The sequence below is a fragment of the Trichechus manatus genome, unplaced genomic scaffold, assembly GCF_000243295.1.
Source record: "Trichechus manatus latirostris isolate Lorelei unplaced genomic scaffold, TriManLat1.0 scaffold00092, whole genome shotgun sequence".
NCBI classification, from domain to species: Eukaryota; Metazoa; Chordata; class Mammalia; order Sirenia; family Trichechidae; genus Trichechus; species Trichechus manatus.
Genome location: NW_004444028.1, coordinates 5,972,629 through 5,996,622, shown reverse-complemented (window position 1 = coordinate 5,996,622; position 23,994 = coordinate 5,972,629). Strand labels below are relative to the sequence as shown.

The 23,994-nt window shown below is 39.7% G+C and overlaps 1 protein-coding gene across 5 annotated transcripts in view; it reads left to right on the top strand.

Moving 5' to 3' along the window:
* Nucleotides 1-23,994, top strand: part of VPS8 (VPS8 subunit of CORVET complex) — a 227,130-nt gene that overhangs the window by 161,227 nt on the left and 41,909 nt on the right. For all 5 annotated transcript variants that reach the window (XM_023736800.1, XM_023736796.1, XM_023736798.1 and 2 more), the window contains exons 42-45: nt 2,849-2,929; nt 5,065-5,234; nt 7,837-8,002; nt 22,955-23,005. In XM_023736800.1, the coding sequence (XP_023592568.1) occupies nt 2,849-2,929; nt 5,065-5,234; nt 7,837-8,002; nt 22,955-23,005 (468 nt within the window). The remainder of the gene's footprint in view (nt 1-2,848; nt 2,930-5,064; nt 5,235-7,836; nt 8,003-22,954; nt 23,006-23,994) is intronic.

The following is a 23,994-nucleotide window of genomic DNA, read 5'->3' as shown; positions in this document are numbered from 1 at the left end:
GTGGAGTCGCTTCTGACTCATAGCGACCCTAGAGGACAGAGTAGAACTGTCCCATAGGGTTTCCAAAGAGCAGCTGGTGGATTCGAACTGCCGACCTTTTAGCAGCTGAGCTCTTAACCCCTGCACCACCATGACTCCAACATGGGTCTAGTTCTGTGTAAAAAAAAAAAAGAAAAAGAAAAAATTCTCCAGTGGATATTTAGCCTGAGTTGTTTCTCTAGTATTAAAGGACTAGTCTGAGATACCTGTAGTCTTGCCTTTGATAAATGGTCTACACATTCCAGGTCACTTTAGCTGAGCGGTACAGTCTCCAGCTGTGAAACACGAAATCTCTTCATTGAGCTTAAGTGACCTGTTCAAGCTCAAACTTGGGAAGTTGTTAATTGGTCCCCAAATTCATAATTACCATCTACCTTCAGTCTCTTCCACATAACCTCAGCAGCAGGGACCAGGAACATATGGCAGACAGTCCCATGACGCTGTAGACCACTGAAAGAACTGAAGAGCAGCCTGAGTTAGAAACTGCACCTCCCCATCTTCAAGCGCTGTCCCCAGAGCCCAGAAGAGAAGAAGACTGTTGCGCAGGAGCGAGAAGGTGTTTCTGAGCGTCTGCTCTCCTAAGTTCTTCCTGCTCTCACAGCCTTTTTTCTTCTTAACTTCTGAACTCACAGTTACTCTTAAAGCACCACGATCTCAGTAACCCCTGCTCCCTAAGAAGTAACCAGAAATGTTACCCTTATTTTCCATCAAACATTAGTTTATATTTCTGTACGTGGGAGACCAGTAGTGTGTTAATGAAAAACATGGTTTCTGATATACCTAGATCCATATCCCAGCTTATTCTGCTTCACAGTTTTGTGACCTTAGAAAATTTTCCTTAACCTCTCTGAGCCTCAGTTTCTTCATTCATAAAAGTTATTGAAGGAATTTAGGGAGATGGTACATTTAAAGTGCTTAACACTGTACTTAGCATATGCTACCCACTTAGTTGGAGCCCTGGTGGTGCAGTGGTTAAGTGATACGGCTGCTGACCAAAAAGTCGGTAGTTCAAATCCACCAGCCGTTGCTTAGAAACCCTATGGGGCAGTTATTCTCTGTCCTTTAGGGTCACTTTGGGTCGGAATCGACTCAACGGCAGCGGGGTTTTTTTACCTACTTAATTAAAGAGGAGCTGTTATTATCATTATTAATACTTGGATTCTCCTGTTTGCCAAAGGAAAGAGTCATTTATGGCAAATATAACCTCATAGTAAAGTAATAGACTTGACATATTCATTTATTAGCAATTTTTTTATTGTAATTCTCAGACTAGCCATAGGTGCACTAAAGGATCACACAGTATGCTGACGGGAGTGTACATTGTGTACTAAAGCCTTTTGGTAGAGCAATTTGGCAGTGTATATCAGTATCCATAAAAGATGCCCTTTTTGAGTCTGTAATTCCCTTTCTGGAAATCTCCTCTAAAGAAACAGTCAGAGATTCAGACCCAGAGTTGCATCATCAGCATTGGGCTGGGGAGAAGGAAAGCCTGAATGTCCAGCAGCAGAGAATGGCTGAATAAAATGTGGTGTTTCCACAGGATTGATACACTGCAGCTAGTCAGAAATGTGACATATTTGATGATATGGGAAAGCGTTCAAAATATACTATTAAGTAAAAAAAAAGATGTAGAAGTGTTAGTGAAATACTCAAGTTTTACACACTGAGAAATACATTTCCCTCTCTCCTTTCTCTCTCCTTCCCCCCAAATTAGAGAAGAATATACTTTAAAATATCACCAGTGTTTGTCTCTGAGTGGTTGGATTTCAGTTTTGGGATTTTTTATTTGTTTGTTTTTTGCTGCAGAAGACCTCTATTTTATTCACTGTGCTTTAGGTGAAAGTTTACAGAGCAAATTAGTTTCTCCTTCGACAGTTCTTACACAAATTGTTTTGTGACATTGGTTGCAATCCCCACGATATGTCAGCGCTCCCCTCCCCCACCCCGGGTTCCCCATTTTGCTTTCTTTTTTGTACACTTCAGTATTTGTCAGATTGTATGTAATGGCCAAGTCGCCTGGCATGCCTGGTATGAGAAGCGGTGAAGGAGAGATTGAGTGCTTGGGTATCTATTGTTTATTGGTAGTGGGCTTAATTGAAAAAGCTTTAAAAACTGAAAGCTGCTTTCTCAGATGTTGCTTGTCTGCTAAACTGAAGCAGTATGGTTGGTTTGGGCCAGGGAGACGCTAAAACTTCTTTATAGCGTATGGGTTGCAGGAGGGATTGTTGGATAGCTGCTGGATGTTCCTGAGTGCATAGGTTTTAACGTAGCAGATAATAAGAGCTCAAACAGGGAAAGCAGATATTTAATATGAACGAGAGGGAGCTCTGGTGATGCAGTGCTTGGCTGCCAACTGAAAGGTTGCAGGCTCAAACCCACAAGCTGCTCCATGGGAGAAAGATGTAGCAGTCTTTCTCTGTAAAGATTGCAGTCTTGGAAACCTATGGGGCAGTTCTGTTCTGTCCTACAGGGTCTCTGTGAGTTGGAGTCCATTCAGTGGCAGTGGGTTTTTGGTGTGAAGAAGAAGCTTCTTGCAGAAACAAAACCAGGGCAAAGTTTAATTAGACTTGCAAAGAAGATTGTTAAGTAGGGGGCATGGATCACTTAAGTTTTACTTAATTTTTCCAAAATATTTGGGATGGCCAGAGGGAGACTGGTGTGCATCTCCAATGAAAGATTCATGGCGGAGTATCTTGTGACTATAGAAAAATACTTACGAATATTTGGCTTTTTCAGATAACTTGTATTTTAAAGTAATTTTAAAATACCAAGAATTGTAACAGAATTATAATTTTTTATTCCTAATTAGGATCCAGTTTATGGAAAAGGAAAACTTGGAGAAATCCAGGGACTTATACTGGGCATGTTGGATACCTTCAGCTATGAACAGGTAAGCTACTTGCTGTTTCTAAGCCTGTCCTGGGGTAGAAAGAAGGTATTTCTTTTTTCTTTATACCTGTACTTTTTCTTTAAAAGTTACCGTCTGTTTAGTGGAAATTTGTTAGATTGAGGTATGTTTTTTGTTTTTAATTTTTAAATTTCCCTAACCTTATTTTATTTATATGTATTTAGCCAAAAATGGGAATACATATGATTCTGATTCACTATCTTTTTTGATTTATTGGTAATGAGAAAAATACCTTTTTTCCCCAAATGAAAAGGTGTGAAAAACTTTTCTGGACAAAGAATTGAATGCAAAGATACAGCCCATAAAAAGGAAGGGTCGGAATGAGTCTAGAAAATTGCAAAAGAGAATTAAATGAGTGTTCTTTTAAACCTTCTGAACAGATCATTTCCACTAAGTAGAAGTGGTCCTTCATCTTCCCGACTCAGAATCGCCTGTAGCTTTCATTCTCAGCAAGTGCCCAGCTTGGTCTGCCGATTTTTTTCTTAGTGTACTTCAGAGTGAGTCATGAAGCCACCTAGGAAAAGTGCTGTTTAGACATGTTAGATACCATGGCTGGTTTTTGAGGAATCTGAGAGAAGAAAAATACAATTCTGGGTGACAGAGCTTTTCTTAGAGAGCTGGAAGATCTGCAGTCTTGCCTAAGTGACGCTTGATACGCCTGTAGGCACAGACTCCGGGTTAGTGGAAGCAAAGCTGAGTGCAAGGCAGAAAATCTTTGCCAATCTTGGAACTATAGACGAGGAGGAAAATATGAGGTTGATTGGAAAGAATTAGAACATTTAGATGTGTAGAACTAACAGCTTTGCATTGTGGGTAAAATTAAAGGACCAGGCTGTACATCAAGGAGAGTGGGCGGGCAGTACCTAGCTCAGTCAGGTACCCAGCTGGGTATTTCAATGATATACATGAATGTTGAGAATTAGGTATAGTATGAAAACAGTACTCTATAAGCACATAGAATCCCTAAAGTGACTTGCTGTGATAGCTGTGAAAATGTCTTTATGTGACTTAATGACAGATGTCACACACAATCTCGAATAGATTCAAATGACTCATAAGTGCTGATCAGTAACAGGTGATCTCTCTGCCCAAGAGTGATGAAGACTGAGTAATAGCTGTCAGCTTTTCCACTGAAACAGGTTATTTGAAACATTGCTGTGACTGCAGGTTCCATAAAAATTTGGGGATCCAGAACTTTGCTGCGTTCTTTCTTGTGAAACTTTGGGCTGTTCAGAGAGAAGGTATTATATAAATGTAATAAATCAATAGATTTGGATTTTTCTAGTAATTTGAAAACCCATATCTATTTATTTATTACATTTATCTAGTAATTTGAAAACCTAAATCTATTTATTACATTCATCTAGTAATTTGGAAACCCAAATCTTTTGATTTATTACATTTATATAATACCATCTCTCTGAATGGCTCAGTTTCATAACAAAGAACATAGCTAAGTCTGGATCCCTGATTTTTGTGGAAACTGCAGTCACGGCAATGTTTCAAATAACCTTTTCACTGGAAAAGCTAATGGCCGTTACTCAGAGAGAAGGTATTATGCAAGGAGCCCTGGTGGCACGGCGGTTAAGAGTTATGGCTGCTAACCAAAAGGCTGGTGGTTCGAATCCATCAGCTGCTCCTTAGAAACCCTATGGGGCAGTTCTCCTCTGTCCTGTAGGGTCACTATGAGTCAGAATTGACTAGACCACAACGGTTTTCAGTCTTTTAACAGATACACTCGTCATTACTCTGCACTTTAAGGTCAGCTACTTAAAATTCAGGGCTTTTTGACGTTTGCTTGTTTGATCAGTTTTATCCCCGGGTGGTGCAAATGGTTAAGCCCTCAGCTGGTAGCCAAAAGGTTGACATTTTGAACCCACCCGGGGCGCCTTGGAAGATATTCCTGGCAGCCCGCTACCGAAAGGTCACAGCCCTGAAAACACTACGGAGCAGTTCTACTCTGCACGCATAGGGTTGCCACGAGTCAGAAACAACTCCACAGCAACACCGTGTAATTTCCCTTGTTTGTAGTTGAAAACGAAGCAAGTGCCGCTCCCCACTTATTGCCTCTTTTCACTTCATAAACAGTTGTTGGTTTTCGTTTTGGTCTCTCGTAGACCCTGCTGGAAACAACAACTAACCTTCTAAACCAAGATCTCCATTGGTCGTTGTGTCATCTGAGAGCCTCGGTCACCAGAGGATTGAATCCCAAGCAGGATTACTGCTCTGTGTGTTTGCAGCAGTACAAGAGACGCCAGGAAATGGCTGATGAGATTATTGTCTTCAGGTAAGAGAGGGGAGGAGATGTTGCGTGTGTGTGCTACGTGTCCATGGATGGTTATTACTAGGCAGGAATATACTTGACACATAGTCCAGTAATGGACTGATTCAGTCAGTCATTCTCACAGTGAGCAAGACAGGCAGAGTTCCCACCCTTGTAGAGCTTACCTTCTGGATGGGGTGGAGAGGCGTGGGGGGTGGTGTGATCAGGCAGTAAATAAATAAAGAGTAGCAAGAGCTATGAAGAAAGGGAATAGTCAAGGATGACTCCACAAAGTTTTTGGCCTGAGAAACTGGAAGATTGGAGTTGGCCTGAGAAACTGGAAGATTGGAGTTGCCACTTACTGAGCTGTGGAAGATTAGAGGAGAGAATAGGGTGGGGGTGGAGTAGGGGAAATCAGAAGTTTGTTTTTGGACTGCATCCAGAGTAGAGTTCTTGAGGAGACAGATATGTGGGGTTCAGGGGGGAAGGTCTGGGCTGAAGGCATAAATTTGGTAGTCATCAGCTTCAGGTGGTATTTTAAAGCCGTGGGGCTGGATGTAATCATTAAAAGAGCTTGGGTAGCAATAGAAGAGTTCCAAAGATCGATTTCTGGGGTACGCCAGCATTTCCGGTTGAAGCAATGAGGAGGAATCAGTAAAGATGGCTGAGAGTTAGTGTCAGTGAGGAAGAAAGGAGAATGACAAGAGAATGGGGCTTTATAGTCAACTGGAGAAAGTCTTTCAAGGACAGTGTGTCAAATGCTGCTGATAGTGAAGATGAGGGCTGAGAATCGTCCATTAGATTTAATAGCAGAGTCATTGGTGATCTTGACGAGAGCGGTTTCACGGGGGTGGTGGGAATGAAAGCCTGATTAGAAAGTGTTCAGGAGACAATAGGAGACAATTTGGAGACACCAAGGATAGGCAGCATCCACCATCTTTTAAAATTCTCCACAGGCAAGAGAAACAAGGAGAGGGGAGTAGACTTGTGAGCAGAGGGACAAGGTCTGTGTTCCTGCAGCTAAATAACAGTGAGAAAGATGTAACCATGAGGAAGACTGGTGGATGTTTCAATATTAGATTCACACTCTTACCAGCTCTGAAACAAGGGGGAAGGTACCTATACCAGAAAACGTCATGTGTCTGTGTAAGGGCATTTTTAAACTTGGTTCCAGTTTTTACTGGATCTTTGATTTGTTGGATGAGTCTAACTCAGTGTGGCTCAAGAATCTACACTTTCAGAGCCTTATTCCTCCTGGAAGCTATTGGTGGTTTTCTAGGCATTTATAAACACAATTCCCAACTTCTGGGAGGCTCATATGCTAACTCAGTATAATCAATAGAGAATTTCTTCATAGGGATATTGCAAGAATTTACTGGAGTACTGAGTTTTTTGTTTTTTGTTTTTTTAATTTATTTTCTTTTTGTTGCTGTCGTTGAAAATATACACAGCAAAATATACACCAATTCAACAGTTACTGTGTGTAAATTCAGTGACATTGGTCACATTCTTTGACTTGTGCAACCTTTCTCACCCTCCTTGTCTGAGTTTTTCATCCCCCATTAACATTATCTCACTGCTTCCTAAGGTTCCTATCTAATCTTTTGAGTTGCTGTTGTCAGTTTGATCCTGTATATATCTTAAAAGAGCATAATGCTCCAGGCAAACACCTTCACTAGTTAAGCTAAACTACTGTTTGGTTTTAAGAAGACTTCAGGGGATATTTTTAGTTTAATGTTTAAAGATTATCTCAGAGCAATAGTTTCAGGGGTTCATCTAGCCTCCAGGGCTCCAGAAAATCTGGATTCCATTAGAATTTGAAATTCTGTTCTGCATTTTCCCTGTTTGGATCAGGATTCTTCTATAGAATCTTTGATCAAAATGTTCAGTAATGGTAGCCAGGCACCATCCAGTTCTTCTGGTCTCATGGCAGAGTATGTAGTTGTTTGTGAAGGCAATTAGCCATACATACATCTTTTCAGCCATTCCTGACTCTCTTTCCTCTATTGCTCCAGGTGAATAGAGACCAGTTGCTGTGCCTTGAATGGCTGCTTTAAGCTTTTAAACCCCAGGTACTACTCAGTGAGTTAGGAGATAGAACAGAAGCACCGAACACATTGTTAGGCCAGTTAACTGGGAGGTCTCATGAAACCATGGCCCTAAACCACCAACGGAACCAAATCTCATGAAGTGTTTGGTTAGTACTGACATTTTTGTAAATGCTTAATCAAATCACAGCTCCTGCCTTGAATTTGATAAGGCAGACCACCCATATTATCAAGCTACTTACTTAATCATGGTTTTCCATTATTAACTTTTTTTCAAACTGTCTGTAAGTATTTCCTAGTTAGAGAAGTGAACTGAAATTCAACTCATTACCCAGGCGGTTGGTAGTCAGAGAACTGTGATTTGTTCCTTTGTGAGTACACAAATGTGTAAGTCTGGGTTTCAAAAAAAGAGAGGACAGCATTGAGTGAATTCCCTTTCTTGTTTCTTACCCTATACAGTCGTTGGTATATTGCAGCTTATTACAAATCTTCATTGTGTATAAATACACGCTAACATAGCTCATGTTTATGGATTTTCCGATAATGGAAAGTGGAAATTGATGGTCTTCCTTTTCCAGCTGTGGCCATTTGTATCACTCATTCTGTCTGCAAAACAAAGAGTGCACCCTAGAAACGGAGGGCCAGACAAGATGGACCTGCTACAAATGCAGCTCAGGCCACAAAGGGGGACAACTAAGTGAAAATTCATCTGGAATTAAGCAGGGAAGGATAACTCCATCACAGGTAAGGCTTGTTCTGCAGCCAGATAGACGCAGTCTTCTCTCGCCACGTTTTCTTTCAGGCCTGGCCTCCTTCTCCTCAGGTCAGTGGTGTTGCTAGGCGCCATCGAGTCGCCTCCAACTCATAGTGACCTTACGTAAAACAGAACGAAACAGGACATGGTCCTGCACCATCCTCACAGACACTGCTTTGTTTGAGCCCGTTTTTGCAGCCCCTGTGTCAATCCAGGCCTTACAGGCTTCAGCAGATTCACCCAAGGGTTCCCCAGCACACAGCATGTTCTGTTCTGTCTCTGTTAGTATTTGATGAGCCTCTCTTCCCTGCCCAGCACTGAAAAACAGGGATTTGAATAAGATTCCAAAAGTATAGATTCTTGACTCAGATTGAGTGAGACTTATCTGACAAATCAAAGAGCCAGTAAGAAGGGGAACCAAGTTTAAAGAAGCTCTTTAAAGAAGACCTTTCTTGTCCTTGAGAAGCTTACCATCTAGTTGAACAGAGGATGCACACACTTGAGCCTACTTAAGAACCTTTGGCAAAGTAACAGGTCAGCAAGTCCAAAATGCTGCAGTACTAATGAGTCATTTTTATGAGTGCCGAGCTGTCGTTTTTAAGTAGGGCTGATGATGGAGAAGCTGCATACGTGTATGCTCTATACGCGTTTTCTCAGCTGGGTAACTTTCTTCAAAGAATTTGATGCAATAATGTTCATTTGAGAACATTTTACATTGCCTTTGGAATCTAACTGTTGGACTCTGTGCAATTTTTGTCCGTTTTACAGCTTTTTAGTTTTTTTTTTTTAAAAAGAGCAGGCCATGGGGCAGGGTTTGAACTCTACTGCTTAGTAGTTTTGGGGAGAGCAGAGCTTGACAACACAAAAAGCTCAGTGTGGAGAAGGAGCAGTTACCAGAGCTGTGGGTTGATCATTGTGCTGTACTCAGCTGGACTTCCTTTTCAGAATTATAACATGGCTGCTAACCAAGAGGTCAGCGGTTCAAACCCACCAGCCGCTTTGTGAGAGAAAGATGTGACAGTCTGCTCCCATAAAGATTTACAGCCTTGGAAACCCTATGAGGCTGTTTTACTCTGTCCCGTAGGGTCGCTATGAGTTGGAATTGACTCGACAGCGGTGGGTTTGGTTGGTTGGTTGGTTTTTTAATAATGTTATACAAGCTGAAATGAGAACTATTTTGGCTTTTAAAAAAATTTTTTCTAGCTGGGTTCATTGATATTCTTAAGATACTGTTAGGTGATCTAGTGGGTTAGTAACACAAGAAGGGAAGGAAAAATGACACATGCTTTAGGAATTTTCACAAGGTTTGTGTTCTTTTAGCTTTCACAGCAACTTCACGAGGGTGATATTATTTTACAGCTGAAGGAACTGTAGCTCAGGGAAGGAGGGCCAGTATTTGAACTCAGGACCATGTGACCATCATCACCCCGAGTTTCCCTCCCTGCCACCCTCAACCTATTCTCTTTTTTATCATTTTGGCTTTACTGAAACCTGGTAAAGCTGATATTTAAAATATGTCCATACCTCAGTGGCTGTGCTAGCAACGATATCTTGTGTTCTGTGAACCATTTGCATTTTCAATTGTAAGAAAATTTAAAATGAAAACAATCTATATTATGACAACTTATTAAAATTTATTTCACGAAAGTTCTACTTCGTTCTCTTTATTTCCTTGGAAAATCTGTCAGCCCTGGTTGTGGAGTTCTTACACAGAGCATCCAAACCACGTACATGGAGGGTAGCAGAGGTGAGGGCCCCAGGACTCAGCGATCAGCCACCTTCTACACCCAGAAGGTACCAAGTGCATCTGGAACTTCTCACGGCCTTCGTAATGCGATCCTTCTGTCAAATAGCCTGTTTCATCCTTTTCCGAGACTGTGATAATTGACTTTCACTTCTTCAGTTTCTGACTCCAGCTCAGCAGTATGCCACAGTTACCCTCAACACTGTACTTTCAGGGGAGAGAAAGTCTTTTGCTGCTCCCATCTCACTTCTTTTCTCACAACTGGTCAAGATATGCAGCCAGTAACTCTGATGCCTTAGTTCCTTGTCAACAGATGTGTATGGATGTGACCAGGGTTATCACCCAGGAGGCCTGCTTTTCTCTGGAATAAGAATTTTATTTTCCACAAACGGGAGAAATGACCCAAATTCCCTTCTTTCCTTACCTTCCTTCCCCGCTCAGGCTTACAGTAACTCAGTCTGAAACCTTTGGGTCAGCAGAATAGACCTTCCAAGTCTGAGTCTCTGTTTTGCTTTTGCTGTATATCACCCACAGATGAAATACATCGAAGAAACTAATTTCAACTGAAGTACTTATCATTCTGTTATTTTTTTCTCAGTAAATGCTTTTCACTTATATTTGTATGGTCAGATAGTTTAAGTTGCCTCTTTGATGACTCCTTTATTAAATTTGTAGTAGCACATAACGCTCTTCATGGCACTGGTTAGCATTAGAAGAAATTAACTTGTTATTAATTTTTAAAATAACAGTTGGTCAGTGGGCAACTTGATATAGATTCTAAAAAAGGGAATTGGAGATTTACTAGGTTTCAGTTTGAACAGTGTGATATTATTAGCAGGGCTGGGCGTTCTTGACAGCTGGTAATGCACGAACACGTTGTTATGTACCCGAAACATTCAAGTTGTTACTCCTTTTAAAACTTTGACAAACAAGAACGTTTAGCCATTTGTTAGGAAGTTTCGTAGCGCATTGCTTAAATTAACATCTTTTGAGATCTGGATAAATACAGATTTGGATATCAATAGAGAGTGAGGAACAATAGTAAAATGTCAGGGTTTTTTAGTTTTGCTTTTTCACTCCCAGGTAAATACCTGAAGAAGGAAGGGAGCTGGAAATAAACATAGCTGCACCCTCCTCTACTTATCCCAAAAGGAGAGACAGTAAATGGAAATAAGCTGATTTTGTTTCTTCATATTTGGAGTTGGTTTTATTTCTTAATTTTTAGAGTTGTCTAAGAAAATGCTTTGTGTTTTGGAGTGCATTTTTAAATAATGTTGGAGGGAAGTATTTACAACTTTCAAGTAATTACTCAGTCAGTGGCATTTATTTATGCTCACCAGTTGTGATTATCTGTAACTATTGTACATTGCTTATTTATTTTGAATTCCCACTGTAAATCGGAGATTTGGTTTACATGCTGTTTAATGAAATAGGAACACTAGTATTAATGCCTTGTCTTCATTTGTCAATTTTTAACCAAGTATTAGCTTTCCATTATGAACAGGTTAGACTCAAATATTAAATATGAGATTTCAATATTTGGTGATAGCAACACTTCTCAAAAGAATATCTTCTAAATTAAACTTACAAATTAAATGAAGATTAGTATGTCTCATGAGTTAGAATTGACTCAGCAGCAATGAGTTTTTGGTTTTTTTAATACGAATCAGAAGTGCAGAGAGGTAATAGATGATCATAATATAAATGAAATTTTTTAAAGAACTTTACCCATTTTCCAGTAAGCTTGTTACTGTACTCTAGTACTGAGTGATTTATTACTTCAGCCAGTACTTAACATATGCCTACTTTGAGCCAAACACTATTCTAGGTACTAAGTATGCATTGGTAAACAAAACAAACATAGTCCTCATCATCATGTAGCTTACCATCTAGTAAGGGAACGAGACAGTAATCAAGTAAACGAATATATCATTTCAGATTGTAATTTGAAATGCTGTGAGGTGCTGTGAGGAGAATAGAATGTCATGGGGATAATAGCATGAGGGAGGACCTACTTTAGATTGAATGGCCAGGGAATATATATCTGCAGAGATGACGTTTAAGCTAAGACCTGAAGGATAAGAAGGTAGCATCCATGTGAAGAACTAGAGAAAAATCATTCCAGGCAAGCACAAGGACCTGGGGAGGGAAATAATTTGGGTGTTTGAGGAACTGAAAGAAGATCAGTGGCTGGAACATAGTGACTAAAAAGAAATAGGGCAAGAAATAGGTTGAAGAGGGAGGTGGGGCCAGATCCTGCATAGCCTTATAGGCTCTGGTCAGGAGTTTGGGTTTTATTCTTAAAGTAATAGGAAACATAGAATGACCTAAAATGGAATATATGATCCAGTGACTGTGACTGTGCAAGACAGATAAGATAGCCACATTTGTGTTTCCAGCCCAGGCCTCACCACTTTTCCAGAGCAGGGTAACCTCAGACTCTTAAAGTTCTATAAATTTATGGCCTTCCCTTTGACCCAAAAAAGGCTTTTATGTCCGAGAGAGCTAAGGTCAACAATACTACTAAAAAGTGTTTTCAATATTTGTATAAAAGTCAAGCTTTGATGGAAATGTGTGCAAAGAATGTAAAAAAAAAAAAAAAAAAAACCCATTGTCTCATAAAATGTGAAGGGAAAAAAAAAGTTTAACAGTGATCAAAGAAATACAAGTTAAAACAACAGTATGATACAATTTTTCTACCTATTAAACTGGCAAAAAAATACATATTAAACTGGCACACATTAAAAAATATACGTGCCTATATACTGATATGGACGTGAGGAAACAGACACTCTTATGCTCTGCTAGTGGGATACACAGTTGTACAAGTCCACAATCCTTATCCAAGACCCTTTGGCCAGATATGTTCCAGAATTCAGAATTATTTGAATTTTAGAACAGTAATACAGGGGCTTCCACTCCTGGACAAGATATATTTAGAGCTTCTTGGTGAAAAAACAGCAAAATATGTAAAACAACAGTTCTCAAGATATTGGACATCAGGTAATGAAGGACAGTGACCCCTGAGAGATAAGACACAAATAATGCGAACCCTATGATTGCCCCAAATTACTACCTGGAGAAAGTTTCCAAGCCCTGGTGCAGGGAGAAGAAACCCAGGCAGAGTTCATCAGTCTCTGTGAGTTGAGGAGACAGAGCTGGGAGTCCAGGGAAGCCAATGTGGCTGAAGTTTGCAGGACAGAGTATTGGAGAGGAGAATGCTACACAGAGACTCCAGAGATCTGCAGAAGGCCACTTTGAGTGTTCAGTTGAGTACTAGTCAGCCCATGTGTGTGAAGAAACTACTAAAGGCCAGAAAAAGAACCACCCTAAAGGATTAGAGGGAACAGTGTCCCAGACTCATATAGAGCCAGGAATAGTTCTCTTCCTATCAGCCACATTGGAAAACCTGATAATTCACAAGGCATCATTGAAAGTACTACATTAGTTCTGGCCTTGGGTGGTGGTGGTAGATGCCACCTCGCCTCAGCAGTGAGGGGAAAAATTAATCCTAGACTAAACGCTGCTTTGATCTCACCTGACAGAGCTTAAACACACAACCCAAAAAGACCAAACTATTTTGAAGTATTTTAACCACATTCCAGAACAAAGCTCAAGAATATATTTAGGATTATAAAAAATATCCAACATTTAACAAAGAACAATTCACAATGTCTGGCATTCAATCAAAAATTATCAGGTATGCAAGGAAGCATGAAAATGCAAGTGATAATGAGGAGAAAAAAATCAATCCATTGAAGCTGACCCAGAAATGACACAGATCATAGAGTTAGTAGGCAAGAATAATTATTATAATCATGTTACATATGTTCAAGAAGCTGCAGGAAAGATTGAACATATTAAAAAGATAATGGTATTTATAAAAATCCAATAGAACATTTAGAGATTAAAACTACAATGTCTGAGATAAAAAAATAACAGTGGATGGAGTTAACAGTAAAATGGTCATTGCAGAAGAAAAGATTAGCGAACCTGAATATATAGCAATAGAAATTATCCAAAATCAAACACAGAAAATAGACTGAAAAGAGAGAGACTATCAGTGAACTATGGATCTGCTTCAGGTGACCAAATATATATGTAATTGGAGTTTTGGAAGAAGCTAGGGAGGAGAGGAGTCTAGAAAAAATACTTGAAGAAAGGTGATAGAGTTCCAATGCCCATAATGGCAGAGTAGCCTGTATTGGACTGGCCTATCTTCCAATAACAATTATAAGTTCTAAAAAAAATATATAAAAAGCAATTGTTTGGAGAGTAACCAAAAGCAGGTAGAAACTGTAGAGAACACACCTTTGAAAGATGGGAAGCAAACTATGGGAGCTCTGTATCTAATCATGTTTTCCCTTAGGCCTCTTCTCAGTTTGCCTTGGAGTGCTGGCAAAAAAACAGCATGCCTAGTGGGATGAAGAAACAGAGGTCAAAGTTCAGTACTGCCAAGACAGCTATAAACCAAAGGGAGAAATCCCAGAAAGAAGGGTGCTATAAAGAAGGGAGCCCAAAATTCTGTATACAAGTTCCTAAATTGCACGTGCACAGGGCAGTGCTCTAAGAAACACAGCAGAAGGCAGCAGTGGGAATTCTAAAGGACTGAGCAGAGATTTCAGCAGCTGCCTAGAGCTGAGTTTGGATTTCAGGTCCTGCCAAGTTAGAGGGACTTGATAAACACCTCAAATTTTCCATTGAAACTGCAGAAGGGCCATGCTTTAGAACTAAGGACTGCCCCTAAGACTAAGGGCAAAACCAAAATAAATTCTCCCTAACAAAGCCAAAGCCCAAACTATCATAGAAGCAAAAGGAAGAAGCAAGAAAATGTAACCTAAATCAAGAGAAAAAGTGTTAATAGAAGCAGATCTATAGATGAACCAGATGTTGGAATTAGCAGTCAAGGACTTTAAAATAGCAATTCTTAATACATTAATGGATTTAGAGGAAAAGATCAGCGAAATGACTAAACACATAGGGAGCCTCAGAGAAATGGAAACTATAAAACCAATTGGGAATTCTAGAACATATATATATATATAATGAAAAATTCATTATATGTCAACAGTATTTTTAACAGATGAATGTTATCAGTGAATTTGAAGATAGTTTAATAGAAATAATTCTAACGGAAGCGCAGATACAAAAGAGGTTGGGAGAAAAAAAAATGAACAGAGGTGTCAGTGACCTGTGAAACAATATCAAGAAGTCTAGCGTATATATACAGGTAGTCCCCAAATTAGAACTTATTCAAGTTATAACAGACTACACTTAACAAGCATCTTTTTTTTTATTTGTACATCTTGTTAGTAGTATATAACTACATTCAGTGTAAAAAATTTCTGAGTTACGTGAATACGCTCCAAGCATTTGATCAGGATAATATGATGAAAGGTCAGTAGGAAAATTGTCCATAAGGCAAGAACACTGAATTTAGAACTTGATATCACCAATGTGAAACAGCTCATAGATCAGGAGGAAAGGGAATTGACGGATCAGGACTTAATGGATTTTGAAGACGAAAGAAATGCTGAAGACGAAAGGAACAATGAGGAAGGGGAAGGAGAGAAGTTGTCAAAAAAATTTACAGTGAAAAGACTAGCTGAAATTTTTTCTAAACTAAATCAGGGTCTTCAGTTGCTTGAAAACATGGACCCAAATGCTGATCACTTTGCTAAAGTTGATAGATTCTGAAAGCAGTGTGGTGTCACCGCAAAATATATGAAGAAAAAAGAAAAAGACTATACAGACAACTCTCACTAATTTTCTGACTAGAAACGCCATCCCCATTCAGGGATAATCCAGATGATCCAGAACTTTCCACAAGTGGAGTTATTACCACAACTGACAAAATGTCAACGTCCAACTTTTCTTCATCATCGGAGTAAATTTTTATGATTTTTTTATGTGTTAAAATATATCTGTGAGTTTATACATAATGTTTCCAATTCCAAAGATTTATAAAGATACTGATAATAAAAAGCAATAATAATGAAAACTAAAAAAAAAAAAAAGGTATTCAACTTACATCAGAACCACCTTAGGACAGAGTCGTTGGAACAGAATCCATAGTAAGTTGAGGACTATCTGTAATTGGAGTTCCAGAAAGAGGCAAGAGAGAGAGAATGTCTCAGATTTCCCCTAGCAAGATAAGACAAAGAAAACCACACCCAGATACATCGTTGTTCTTAGCTGCCGTCGAGTCCAGTTGGTTCCAACTCATAGCGACCCTGTGTACGACAGAATGAAACACTGCCCAGTCCTGTGCCATCCTCACAATATATGTTATGCTTGAGCCCATTGTAGCAGCCACTGTGTATTGACACGTTTCATTGAGGATCTTCCTCTTTTTTGCTAACCTTCTACTTTACCAAGCATGATGTCCTTCTCCAGGGACTGGTCCCTTCTGATAACATGTCCAAAGTACGTGAGACAAAGTCTCACCATCCTTACTTCTGAGGAGCATTCTGGCTGTACTTCTTCCAAGACAAATTTGTTCGTTCTTCTGGCAGCCTATCATATATTCAATATTCTTCACCAACACAATAATTCAAAGGCATCAATTCTTCAGTCTTCCTTATTCATTGTTTAGCTTTCACATGCATATGAGGCGATTGAAAATACCATGGCTTGGGGTCAACATCATGCTTTAAGGAGAAAATATTGAAGTTGTCAAGGATTTCATTTTACTTGGATCCACTGTCAACGCCCGTGGAAGCAGCAGTCAGGAAATCAAACTACGTATTACACTGGGCAAGTCTGCTTAAAAAAAGACATCACAGTCATAGTCATATTGCTGAAACCAAAGAAGAGGAAATTTTAAAAGCAGCCAAAGATAGGACAGCAATGAGAATGATGATTGATTCTTCGTAAAGAACAACAGAGTTCAGAGACAGTAAAAGCTGACAGAAGGTAATGTGGGGTACATATTGTATATTAGAACATTCCCACTAGTGCCTAGGGAAGCATCCCATAATCACATGCTTATGTGGGACTATAAATTACCTTATTTGAGTTCAGGTCAGATTTTTCTGCCACATGAGTTTTGGTGCCTTTTTTTTAAATCTCTTGGTTTCAGAACTTTTTGAATTCTGGAATTGCAGCAAAAGGGTTTGTGGTCATATCTTTGCCAGGAGAAAAAAATGGCAATATGTATTTTTAAATGTTAAAATCACACCCATTGAAGCAGGGACTTTCAGGAATCTGTCCAAAGATAGTAGTAGAGAATGTGTGCCAAGTGTTACACGCAAGGACATTGAAAACAACCTGAATGTCCCCATAGTCTGCGTCTGGTTAAATCAGTGATGGTGTATCTCTACCATAAATGAACTGCTTTGTAGCCACAAAAAATTGTGGTGTAGAAGAATGTTGATATGGGGAAATAAATGTTCACAACATGCAGTATGAAAAAGATCACAAAACAGTGTGATTCCAGATGTTGATAGTAGTGATTGCCGTGTGGCTGGCTGTGATTTTTATTTGCTTTGTTTCACATTTTTTCTATTTTCTAACTTCCTACCAGTAAACATGTATTCCTCTTGTAATCAGAAAATTAAGGCTTGTTTTAAAAAAAATGAAAAAGCAAGGTGATAAGGAAAGTATTCCTGTTTCTATTAAACTCTACCTCAGATTGCTTTACAAAGCCAGGAATCACTTTGTTAACAAAGATCACCCAAGCTCGCATTATTGAGGCCATGTTGTTGTTTTGTGCTGTTGCGTTGATTCTGACTCGTAGTGACCGTATAGGACAGAGTAGAACTACCCTATAGGATTTCCTAGGCTGTAATATTTACAGGAGCAGATCACCAGCTCTTTTCTCCTGCACTTTGGCCATAGCTTAGTATATCATCCGTATCCCCAGACATGGAGCCCTGGTGGCACAGTGGTTAAGTGTTCAGTTGCTAACCCAAAAGTTGGCAGTTGGAATCCACCAGCCGCTCCTTGGAAACCCTGTGGGGCAGTTCTACTGTGTCCTGTAGGGTCGCTGTGAGTCAGAATCGACTCGACAGCAACGAGTTTGGTTTTCTGTTTTCGGTTTAGCATCTGCACATCTAGATTTAAAGGGTCTCTTTTAAGCTTCAATGCCCAAGGCATTTTCAGAAGGAATCCTGTTAAATGAAAAATAAGACCTTTCGTGAGGGATGCTGAAACATTTCTGTTGCCACTTCAAACACTCTCTGACTTAATCTCCAGAACACAGCTTTCTCATATATATTATCCAGTACCACATCTGGATCTTGGCTTGTTTTTAAAAGCCTGCAGAATTCTTTCATGAGGTCAGTTTTTAAGCTTATATATCTGTTTTGCTTTGAAAATCTGTTTTCTCCCTTTTAAAAAAAAAGGATACCGGGAGTTAAAAGTGGATCACTTCTAGCAATTATGTCATACATCTGGAGTGAATTCCAGAGTATCAATGTCATGGCATGTTACAGCAAAGACTGTCAAGTCTAATCTTTGAAGACCTACTGAATCTGAAAGGACGGTGTGGACAGGCAGCAGTTTGGATCCTTGAGCTGAGGCACATTCTCTAAAGTTATTCTTAAAGCTGGGAGGGCGGGGAGTGGGGGGTGTTCTAGTTGAAGAGCCTGATGCCACAGTGATGGGAAATACCTTCATCATCGACACTGCAGGCTCTTAGAAGTAGACCGTTGGAAGAGGCTTGAGATCTTGAGTCCAGTTGCTTACGCGATACTTATGCCTCTTCTACATCATTCTAGACAGTATCCAGTAACTCTTGAACTACTTGTAGTAACAGTTATAGTCCTTTGTAAATTAATAAGTTGATATTCTGATTTCATGTATTAGTCTCTGTATACTTGGGTAATATTGAATCCATTCCTGAGACCACGCCTGTTTTGGTATGCTGACAAATCAGGTTTCGAAGGCGCTAAGGTGTGGTGAGGAGTCCTGGTGGTGCAGGGATTAAAAGCTCGGCTGCTAACTGAAAGGTTGGCAGTTTGAATCCACCAGCCACTCCTTGGAAACCCTATGGGGCAGTTCTGTTTTGTTCTGTTGGGTCCCTATGAATCGGAATTGACTTGAGGGCACGGTTTTTGTTTTGTTTTGTTTTAAGGTATGGTGAGTTTACCATGGTGATGCCTCTCTATCCAAATAGTCAGAAGGATTCTCTTTTGCATTTCCTTGTCAAGGAGGCTTCTTTCTGTAAATCGATCTCTTATCTCTTCTAATAGATTACACGCTCCCTGAGGATAAGGGGCTGTATCTAAATTCCTGCTCGTATTCTCTGCAGTGCCTAACACAGTAGACGCATAAAAAACCCATTGTCATCCAGTCGATTCCGACTCATAGCTACCCTACAGGACAGAGTAGAACTGCCCCACAGGGTTTCCAAGGAGCAGCTGGTGGATTCGAACTGCTGACCTTTTGATCAGCAGCCGAGCTCTTAACCACTGTGCCACCAGGGCTCCGCAGTGGACATATAGTAAATGTTTATTAAATTGATAATGCAAATGGTTAGAATATTCTTATATTGGATCATTTTGCCTTTTTATGTTTTCTATCCCATGGGCCTAGTTATAACTTCTAGAGCAACACATAATCAATGTTTTCTGTATTGCATCCCTTACAGAGATTTATTTTCAGGATACACATCCTATGTGTCTTTTGTTAAACTTATTCATAAATATTGTAAATTGAATTTTTAAATTCCATCTTCTAATTGTTTGCTGCTAATATTTAGAAATACAATTGATTTTTGTACACTGGCCTTGTGTCCTGCCAACTTGCTAAATCCATAGGTTACTCAGTTCTAGTAGGTTTTTGTTTTATAGGTTATTCAGGATTTCCTATGTAACCAACATGTCATCTGTGAATACAGTTTTATGTCTTCCTTTCCCCTCCGTGTGCTTTTTTCCTCTTGATTAATTACACTCATTAAGATATCTAGTTCAGTTTTCAACAGAAGCGATAAGCATAAACATTGCTGGTGTGCTCCCAGTCTTAGAGGGAAAGCATACAAAACTTTACTGCTGTGATGTTAGTTGCAGATTTTTAATATTTGCCCCTTCTAGTCCACATTTGCTGAGAGTTTTTTATCATGACTGTTGAATTTTGACAAATTTTTGTTGTTGTTGTTTGAGGTCGTAATACAGTTTTTATCTTTTGTTCTGTTAATGTGGTACATTGATTGATTTTCGAATGTTAAACCAGCATTGCGTTCCTGGGATAAACTCTGCTTGATCATGATATAATACTGTTTTTATATGTTGTTGGATTCCATTTACTAATATTTTGTAAAGGATTTTGGGCTATATTCATAAGTGATATTTATCATTTCATCTATTGATGAACATTTCAGTTGTTTCTACTTTCTGACTGTTATAAATAAAGCTGCTCTAGAGATTTGTGTAGAAGTCTTTGTATGGACATCTGCTTTCATTTCTGGGGGTAAATACCTGGGGAAGGAGTGACTGGTTTATATGACACATGTATGTTTATCAGTTTAAGAAACCGCTGAACTATTTTCAGAAGTGGTTGTACCATTTTACCTTCCCACTAGCATATGAGAGTTCTAGTTCCTCTGATCCTTGATACAGTCTTTTTTATTTTGGCTGTTCTAATAGTGGTATTCATTGGGGTTTTAATGTGCATTTCCTCAGTGATTAATGATGTTCAGCAACTTTTCATGAGCTTATTTGCCATCCCTGTATTTTCCTTGGTGAAATGTTTGTTAAAATCTCTTGCCCATTTTTTGATTGGGTTTTTGTTTTCTTGTTGAGTTTTGAGAGTTCTTTACATATTCTGGATATAAGTCCCTTATTAAATATATGCTGTGCAAATTCACTTTCTTTAAAAAGATGTAGGACTGTTCAGGTTATCTGTTTCATCTTGAATAAGCTATTGTAGTGTCTTTCAAGGAGTTTTTTTCATTTCATTCCAGCAGTCAAATTTATTCTCATAAAGTTGTTCATAATATTCCTTTATTTATTGTATTTCTATCTTTTAGTATCTATAGAATCTATACTGATGTCATCCTTCTAGTCTTCTCTCTTTTTTTCCTGCTCAGACTGTCGAGAGATTTATCAATTGTATTGATCTTCTTAAAGAACCAGATTTCAGTTTGGTTGATTTTCTCTATTGCTTTTCTGTTTTCCGTTTCATTCATCTCCACTCTAACCTTTATTATTTCCTTTCTTGTATTTGGCTTAGTTTCACGTCCTCTCCTTTTTCTAGTGTTTGAGATGGTCTCATTTCTATATAGGGCTCTAGTGCTATAGCTATGCCCCTAATGACTATTTTGGCATCATCCCACAAACTTGCTTTTTTTTTTTTTTTTTTTTTTCCATTTTTATTCGGCTCAGAAGGCTTTCTAATTTCCATTTGCTATCTTCTTTGATCCGCAGGTTATTTAGAAGTATGCCACTTAGTTCCCAGATGTTCAAGAGTTTTACCAGATATCTGTTTCAGATTTCTAATTTATTTCTACCATGGTCAGAGAACATACATTGTATGATTTGAATCCTTTCAAATTTATTGACACTTATTTTATCATCAGAAAATGGTCTGTCTTGGTAAATGGTTCATGTGCACTTAAAAAGAATATGTTTTCTGCTTTTGTTGGGTAGAGTGTTCTATAAATGTCTGCCTTAGTCATCTAGTATTGCTCTAACAGAAAAACCACAAGTGGATGGCTTTAACAAAGAGAAATTTATTCTCATAGTCCAGTAGGCTACACGTCCAAATGCAGGGTGTCAGCTGTAGGGAAAGGCTTTCTCTGTCGGCTTTGGGGGAAGGTCCTTCTCATTAGTCTTCCCTTGGTCTGGGAGCATCTCAGAGCAGGAACCCTGGGTCCAAAGGACGTGCTCTGCTCCTGGTGCTACTTTCTTGGTGGTATGAGGTCCCCCACTCTCTGCTTGCTTCCCTTTCCTTTTATATCTTGTAAGATAAAAGGTGGTACAGGCCACACCCCAAGGAAACTCCCTGTACATTGGATCAGGGGTGTTACCTTAGTAAGGGTGTTACAATCCCACCCTAATCCTCTTTAACATAAAGTTACAATCACAGAATGAAGGACAGCCACACAATACCGAGAATCATGGCCCAGCCAAATTGATACACACATTTTTGGGGGACATAATTCAATCCATGGCAATGTCTGTTTGATCAAGTTAGTTGATTGCATTGTTCAAGTCTTCTATGTTGTTGTTGTTAGGTGCCGTCAAGTCGATTTGACTCATAGCGACACTGTGTACAACAGAACAAAACCCTGCCTGGTCCTGCACTGTCCTCACAATCATTGCTGGGTTTGAGCCCATTGCTGCAGCCATTGTGTCAATCCATCCTGCTGAGGGTCTTCCTCTGTTTTGCTGACCCTCTTCTTTACCAAGCATGATGTCCTTTTCTATGTCCTTTCTCATTATATGACTACTGGCTCTCTCCCTTATTGAGAGGGAGGTATGGCAGTCTCTGACTATAAAATGTTTCTCCACGTGGTTCTGTTAGTGCTTAGAAATATAGGATTATTTTATCCTCCTGCTAAATTGACCCGTTTATTATTATGAAATGCCCTTCTTTATCCCTGGTAATAGCCTTTGCTCCAAAATACAGTGTTACCATGGCGTGTCTTTCCCACTCCTTTGCCTTTAGCCTGTTTGTGCCTTGGTATTTGAAGTATGTTTCTTGTAGGCAGCATGTAGTTGGGTCTTACTCTTTCATCCCTGAATCTTTGCCTTCCCCCTTTTCAGATACTTGACGATAGTCCTGTACTGTCAGCCTTGTCCTTGGACTACACATCCTTTTATTTTGGTTTGACTGATACTTTTTCTAAATCTTTCACCATTGTGATCAAACTTTTCTTTGCATGCTTTGCTTAAAAGCATGTTATATCACAGTGGATACTTGAGTTGCCCTCTGCAGGAAATACTGCCTATTGCTTCGTTGACTAACACTGTTACTAAAGATGTGTATCTATTTAGTTCCTTGCCCATTTGGTTAAAACCGGTCTGAACTGTCTGTTCTGCTCTTCTACCCTAATTGTATTTTTATCTTGGCTAACTACTGACTTTTTGATCTCCAGGAAATTTCCGAGGGGACTTAAGACAAACCTATTAATTGTTGTTCTGAAAATGTCTCTTCTGTCTCAGTTACACCAATTTTAGTTGCATTATTTTAAGTGTGGGTCAAATAAAGCTAGCTTATAACTAAAAGAGTATTAAAATATTTGCCTTTTTTCCAGGTGAAAATGTCTCCATCCTGTCGTCCAGCCAAAGGGGACCAAGTGGCCAAGGTCAGTGAGTTTCAAAGACACCAAACCAAGTTCTTCCTTCTGTGTATTTCTTTCTCTGTTGAACAATTTTCTCAAAATGGGAATTATTTTTAATCGTCCTAATGCTGTCAGAGGTTCTTTCTAATTGGATCCCTTAATGACATGTCGCCAGGACTTCCAGAGAAGCCAGGAGGGGTTCAGGGCCCAGCATCAGTCTGTGACGTGGGAGTGTGCAGGTTGCCCTATGTGAGAACGTGCTTACATGCAAGAGGTCTTTGCATCTCTTTGTCCCGTGAGGGCAAACTACAGAATGGACTGTACACAGGTGATAGATGTATTTGCGTAGTGCCGACAATGCCCATTTTTCTTTGTACTTTTTGTCTTTTTTGTGTGTGTATCACCACCCCGTTTCTGCCTCCCTTGAACTCCATCATGTTTGTAGGTAAGGACCCCAGAGCAACTGAATGCTCAGCAGAAAAACCCTGGGTAGCCCGTGCTTAACCTGCATGTGTTGGCACAGCTAGGGGGACACCCCCAAATGCAGTCTGAAGCATTTCTGAACCCCCCACCCCCCGAACACATAGGGCTTCATGCCCTTCGCTCAGAAATGCCAGGCTAGAGCGGAGCCCTCTGGCGGGGTTCTTTCCGGCCACCCGCTCGTCCACTGGGTACGGTGAGATGCAGTACCCAGAGGCAGTTACTCTCTGTCTCCCCAGCTTCTTGTAAAAACCATCTACTGCCATCTGGCCGTTTACATTGTCTTGCTTCACTCACCCCAAACTCTTATCCCTATTTTTGTTTTTTAAATTATTTCCAACATTGTATGCTCTAATTTGTAAGCAATTCAAGGCACCTCTAGGATGTAACTGCTTAATCAATGTTGGTAATTCTCCTGGCAACTAGGCCCTTCAGTGTTGTAGAATTTCCCTACTCCGTACCAGGCACTGGAGCCCTGGTGGCGCAGTGGTTAAGAGCTCGGCTGCTTACCAGAAGGTTGGCAGTTCGAATCC